This window comes from Suncus etruscus, chromosome 10, assembly GCF_024139225.1.
Source record: "Suncus etruscus isolate mSunEtr1 chromosome 10, mSunEtr1.pri.cur, whole genome shotgun sequence".
Taxonomy (NCBI): Eukaryota; Metazoa; Chordata; class Mammalia; order Eulipotyphla; family Soricidae; genus Suncus; species Suncus etruscus.
The window spans coordinates 3,058,177-3,065,032 of NC_064857.1; the positions used below are offsets into that span (position 1 = coordinate 3,058,177).

The window sequence follows — 6,856 nt, forward strand, 5'->3', positions numbered from 1 at the left end:
ACTTAATTGATTGACTGATTAATTGATTGAGTGATGATTTTTGTGCCACACCTGGCAGTACTCAGGGGTTAGTACTGGCTTTGCATTCAGAAGTCGTTCCTTGTATGTTCTTGGGACCATATGGGATGCCAGGGATCGAACCAGTTCCTCCCTGGCTGGCTGTGTGCAAGGCAAACACCCTATCGCTGTGCTATCTCTCTGACCCTTCTTCTTACTGTTTTTAAGAAAAGGCAAACTTCCTATTGTTTGTCCCTTTCAATCACAGAATCTCTGTGATGGCAGAAAGCCTTGGAGATGATTTGCTATATAAATAAGGATATGAGTTTAAAAAACTATTCTACAAAGTCATTCAGACCGTAAGTGGTAGCTGAAAGAAGCCACTTCAGTCTGTGAGCCTCTGACCCCCTATTGTGGCCATCTATAAAATGATCCTGTTAGTCTATAGTCTGTGTAGTCCAATATCTTTTGCCTATAGTTTATAGGCAATCCTTTGGGAGTGAAGTTCTTCCCACCTTCCTCTGGTTTCTTCAGTCTCATTATTTGTTTTAAGTGGCATTCCTATAAACTTCATGAATTCAGCAGAGGGGTCCCAATTCCTAGAAGAGAAAGATACTGGGGTGTCTGTCTGTGTGGATGGTTCAGCTCAGAATGAGAGAGTCGTGCAGTGATCCGAGACAGCCCATTCTCGCTCGGGCCCTGCTGCTCATGACTGACTTACTCCTGAGCTAAGCTCGGATGCCATCTGACAGAGTGTCTTCCTCTTTGCCTTTCTAGGTTTCACCGCAGCAGCCTCCCTGGTGTCTCTGGCCTGGGCCTTGGCCTCTTACCAGAAGGCCCTGCGGGACTCCCGAGATGACAAGAAGCCCATCAGCTACATGGCCATGGTCATCCAGTTCTGCTGGCACTTCTTCACCATCGCTGCCAGGGTCATCACCTTCGCCCTCTTCGCCTCGGTTTTCCAGCTCTACTTCGGCATCTTCATCGTCCTGCACTGGTGCATCATGACCTTCTGGATCGTCCATTGCGAGACAGAGTTCTGCATCACCAAGTGGGAAGAGATCGTGTTCGACATGGTGGTGGGCATCATCTACATCTTCAGCTGGTTCAACGTCAAGGAAGGCCGGACACGCTGCAGGCTCTTCGTGTATTATTTCGTCATCCTTTTGGAGAACACGGCCCTGAGTGCCCTCTGGTACCTCTACAAGTCCCCCCAGATCGCAGATGCATTTGCCATCCCAGCCCTGTGTGTGGTCTTTAGCAGTTTCTTAACTGGGGTTGTCTTCATGCTGATGTACTATGCGTTCTTCCATCCCAATGGACCCCGATTTGGGCAGTCCCCCAGTTGTGCTTGCGAGGACCCCGTGGCCGCCTTCACTTTGCCTCCCGAGGTGGCCAGCAGCACCCTTCGGTCCATTTCCAACAACCGCAGCATGGCCAGCGAGCGTGACCAGAAGTTTGCAGAGCGGGATGGCTGTGTCCCTGTCTTTCAGGTGAGGCCCACGGCCCCCTCCACCCCTTCCTCTCGCCCACCCCGGATTGAGGAAACTGTCATTAAGATTGACCTCTTCAGGAATAGGTATCCAGCCTGGGAGAGACATGTGCTGGACCGAAGCCTAAGGAAGGCCATTTTGGCCTTCGACTGTTCCCCTTCTCCTCCTAGGCTGCAGTACAAAGACGATGCCCTGATTCAAGAACGCTTGGAGTATGAAACCACCTTATAATCCAACAGGACTTGGGGGGGTCCAACATCTCCCAAGAAAGGGAGGGGTGGCACAGGGCTGTGGCAACACCGAAGCTTCATCCTACGGTAGGGCCGTGAGCTGCAATGTTGAGCCAGAGTCCACCCAGGATGTCGTTGACTGCTGGCAGCTAGTAGCCTGAAAAACAAGTCAGTCTCAGCGTCACTCCCTGGAAGGGAAGGTGCCAGCCTCATCAAACTCCTTATTGCCACCAGCCCCTCCGACCAGGTCTTTCAGCTCATCCACAGGAGGATACAATTGTTGTAGAACACGTTGCCTCCGCTCAATAGGGTGTTTTGATGGAGTTGACTGATCTTTATATGAAAATATATTCAGTCACATACACACACTTAACACACACACACACACACACACACACACACACACACACACTCAATCCCAGTCCTCCGTCAGAATAGTTTAGGTGATTTTTTGTCATGTAAAACTCCAAATCCCATGGGAAAATCAAAGCAAAAAGAGAAAGAGGGTAAGAGGGAACATGAGAGTCTCCCTTAAGACTCCAGAAAAAAAAAAAATTAGTCTTGCTTGGAAAAGAATTCCTAAGTCATTTTCTTATTTGGAATACCAGATAAGGTGTTGAAAGCTTACCCCATGGATTTGCAAAACTCAAGTGTGTTTACAAGTGTGTTAGAATCAATGGAACAGTTGTTTCTTGACACGTTTCAGGATTTGGTTTTTAGTTTCCATTTTAAGTTGAGAACATGCTTACGACAGAAATGCTATGCAGCACATGTTTGGCTTTCCACAAGACCGAGAAGCTCGCTCTCTTAGTGACGTCAAGTAGACAATGATAGTGATTCAGTATTTCCATTGCAAAAAAAAAAAAAAAAAAAAAGTCCTGCCTACACAGAAAGGAAGTGTGTGTATGGGGGGGAAGAGGGGGACAAGCACTGAATTCCCATCCTGTGCAGTTCACTTTTGAACCTAAGGACAACAAAATGTCTCAAAGAGTCGGGCTGTCACCAGATGGTCTGGGATGCGAGTGTCTGTGCACTCACAGGCACAAAAGATGCCACAACAGGCCATGCCACCCACCTTCCTAGTGCCAAACACCGTGCTATCCCAGGACCCACAGGGAAGCTCTGAGCAACTCGCCATTTGTGGCTCGGCTCCCTGAAAACGAGCATGAAAATAAGCAACCAGTGGGTTGTTTTATAACCACTCCGGTGGTTATAACAATATAGAACCACTCCAGCAGGTATAGATTTCCCTCTCCTCTTCTCCAAAGGCAAAGTTGAAGTGATATAGAGGCTGTGGGACACTTTTTAGTAATAATGAGCAGACACATGCAATGAACATGCTAAGAGAAAACCCTTCTCAACTGATTGAGGGCTTTATCCCTAGAACCAACTAGGATTTGTATTCGAATTATTTGTAAAGTTCCACTCCTCCAACCAGCTTCTGGGTTATAAATACCTCCGTCCAGCCAGTAAAGGTCCCTGCTTTCTTTTCCTGTCCTGGGTCATGGTGCTTTTCGTTGCATTGAAAGTGCCGGTCAAACTTTGATAGTATTTTTTTATAGTTGGTGCAGAGTGGAATAACTCATGGATTATTTCAATATTTTTGTAATAAAATATATAGGGTACACATATAGACATCATTACTTTTTTTATAGACCTGGAGTCATTTAAAATACTTTTAAGCGTCTTAAGAACTTGGGAGAGCAGAAACTGCTCCACAGATTTCATCCGCCCGCGTCAGCAAATCGAAAGCACGTGTGTCTTGCAAGATCATCCTCCTTTGCAATGCTGGTGTCCCCAGGAAGCTGGCCAGGGGTGCTATCAGAATATCGGGTGACAAGAGAATCCGCTTATCTTTTAGAAAGGGCTCGTCAGACTGGCCAAAGTTTCCAAGGAACTCAAAGACGTGAGTGATCATTCTCATCCAGACATTATGGCAAAGCTGACCACATGGAAGTTCCTCAACTTCCTCCTTTCATTTTGTACTGGCCCGGCCAAAATACTAGCTAGTCTCAAAGAAGAGAGAGTCACCTTGATTTAATTTTTCAGTTACTTAGAATGTCCTGAATCCACTTAAAATAGGCAAGTTCCATAGCCACCATGATTTTGTCATAAAAAGATTGCTATCCCCAGGTTCATGGCTTAGGAAATGTCCTATTATCTGTGACTTCTTTTGGTACAAAGCCCACAGAGCAATGTTTAGGAAATAAACCATTTTTGTCAGTAAACTTGTTTAGGAAGTAGAGCCATTTTTTATCACTAGACTTGTTTTCATAATGCTTTATAATTTGATCCTCTAAGCCAAATTTTCACTTAAAAATGAATTTTTTTTCAGCTATGAAAAGATAACCTAGTTACTAGTAAAGAACTCTGGACCCCAGGAGTTGTTCTTGTCAGAATTTGATGAAAAATTCCACCCCCATTCTAGAAGATAGGAAAAATGAAAATTATTTTATTGGCAAATATTTCACTTCTTTGCAAAACCATGTGTTATTAGCTCCTCTTTTTCCAATATCATTTTAATTTGCTAATCTTTTGGGAAATTGAATTGCACAATTGTACTCTACCAGGATTCCATGAGTACATAACAGATAACGGTGTAATCGTGTCAAATCAGCATAAACTCGCCAGGCCACGTCACTCTTCAATCTCATTTCTCCACCTGTTCTTTCATTCAGCATATTAAGAGCAAACAAATGCAGTGTGAATTAAAAAAAAATAATAATAATAATATCCTGTTCTTTGTCTTGGAGATGAGAAGTCAAGGGCAGGGAGTAAGAAGTTTAAAGTTTTCAATGATTTCCAAAATAATATAAATATTCTCTTAGCCAATACTATGGAGGTTGAAGCTACTTTAGCCAAAAATTCTTGTTTAGGAAATGATGCCCTTTCTGTTTCATAAAGTATGTGCTTTCCCAAATTTATGAGGAAAAAAATTGGGGGGAGATAATAATAATTCATGACTTAATCTTGCTACTATGATCAGAAACAATTGTCACAGAGTTATCTGGTAATAAGTTCTTAGTTTCTAGATACACAGATACAAGATTTTAAAGCTTCAGGACATAAAAATAAATCTTTAATATATAAAGGGACATAGTGTGACTTTCATATTTTTATTTTAGTTCATCCTACAACTTCATCTTCAACATTCCATTAAACTCTTAAGGGAGAGGAACTTGAGCATCTGAAAAGGTTCAGGTCTTGCTTGGTGCACAAAGTGGGGTTATTGTATGCGGTTCTGTGGTTCCAATTTTTCATCTTTGAATCTAGTTCAATTTCTTGGGAGAAAGGGGAATCTTTTCCTACAACTCACTTCAATTTGTATAAAACCATTACAAGTTTCTAAAATATCACATTATCCTCTTTTACTTTCAAATTAGCATTTCTAAGTGAAACCATATTTTTAGATAAAAACAGATATATTTGTTTAATATATCTGTATTGAAACTGAGCATTGTGTGGGCAAAAATAAATTTTTCATATAAGCCTAAATTCAGCCCTTGAAATTATTGTGTCCTTTAAGTTTTTCTCACATGCTTACACTGTCCTTCATAATTATATACCATGTAAGTTCAATAAGAATGACTTTGCAGACACTCAGTTGCTATTAATGATAATTCTATGAGCACCACAAATCAGATAAATTCTCTTCTGATGTGATAAAAATATGTAATCCAGAGGTTAACTAAAGAGAACGTGCATTCATAATTTATAGGCAAAAGCCTAAGGAATTATTTTTACTTCACTTCTAAGTTCTCAGTTCTTTTTACTCAATGTAGAGAATGCTGTTGATTAAAAGTGAATGCAAAGATTTAAACTATCATTGACCTTATAGAAATAATACCCATCAGTGATTTTACATAGGTACACCTATTTGAGTTTTATACACACATATCCAACTAAAATAACAGGTGGAAAGATTCCTTTCTCTCCTTTTCAATAGGAGGCCAAGCTTGCATTCCATTTCTACAAGACATGAAAATGCCTATAAACTTTAGCTGGAAATACCTAGATAGAGGTTAGCACTTTTAGCTTATACATACTTCCTCACCGCTCAAGAATCTAATTTTTTTTCAGAAGCTGAAGAGAATCATTTCAAAGTTTATTTCTCCTCACAGAGAAAACCTCTAGTGTCCTTACCAGGAGTGTGTTAGGTTACACATTTGTCTGTAAATGTGCCAAATGCCTTTCGGTAGCAGCAAGTTCTGACAAAATAGTTAGACAGGACTCCAGATTTTTTTTCCTAACAAAATGTCTTCTAGAAAAATATGTCACCTTGCTTTCTCGCCCATCTTTGCCATTAAGCATTGACAATTCTATATAAAGCTTGGATGACACACCTTCTCTCTCTCTCTCTCTCTCTCTCTCTCTCTCTCTCTCTCTCTCTCTCTCTCTTTCCCTTCCTCCCTCCTTCTCTCTCCCTTCTTCCCTCCCTCCCCCACCCTCTCTCTCCCTCTAAAAAGCCTTAGTAAAATCATCCCTGACTACCTTTTAAGAAAGAGAGCTCAGAGAGCTGTGGTTGTGCTTGGTGGAACATAGCAGGTTGGGTTGTTTTTCCTATTTCAGGGATGAATACGATCAACTCATGCTCCTTCACTTCCCTTCAGCAATCCAATGTCACTTGTCAGAACCATCCATAAACGTCCGCATCTGCTCGTCTGACTCATTACTTTTTCTCTTCTGAAATACAAGCCACTTCAACCTAACTAAGGAGAGGACATTCCCACTCTCCCCATTCTTTGCTCCTCTCTCTTTTCAAAACTCAGGTCTCACCTGCATTCAGCTCTGGAATGATCCTAGTCATTGGGTTTCACCTTGTCCCAGTTCCCCAGATGGGCTGTGCTATCTTGTCCGGTTGCTATCCTAAAAATGGACACACGGGAAGATTCCGATCGTGCTAGGCCTCAGGAAACTCAACTCTCCAAAGTTAAACTGCAGGGTGTGGGTGGAAATGCATGAAAACACAATGAGTCCCTTAATTTTGCTAATTGTAGCAATTAGGCTGATTCTTGATACAGCCAGCACTGGTAGCAGGAAAGCAGAGGACATGACCAATAACCATTCTTGCAGAAAGATGAAGTGTTCAGAAACTTCTTTGTGTGGTTGAAGCTGCATATTTAGGCATCCCCATCT

At 42.1% G+C, this 6,856-nt stretch overlaps 1 protein-coding gene across 1 annotated transcript in view; it reads left to right on the plus strand.

The window, feature by feature from the left end:
* The window catches only part of XKR4 (XK related 4), a 411,703-nt gene extending 409,921 nt beyond the window's left edge, over positions 1-1,782 (plus strand). Inside the window, exon 3 of the mRNA XM_049781910.1 lies at positions 775-1,782. Within this exon, the coding sequence (XP_049637867.1) occupies positions 775-1,721 (947 nt within the window). The 3' untranslated portion in view covers positions 1,722-1,782. The remainder of the gene's footprint in view (positions 1-774) is intronic.
* The last annotated feature ends 5,074 nt before the right edge of the window (positions 1,783-6,856 follow it).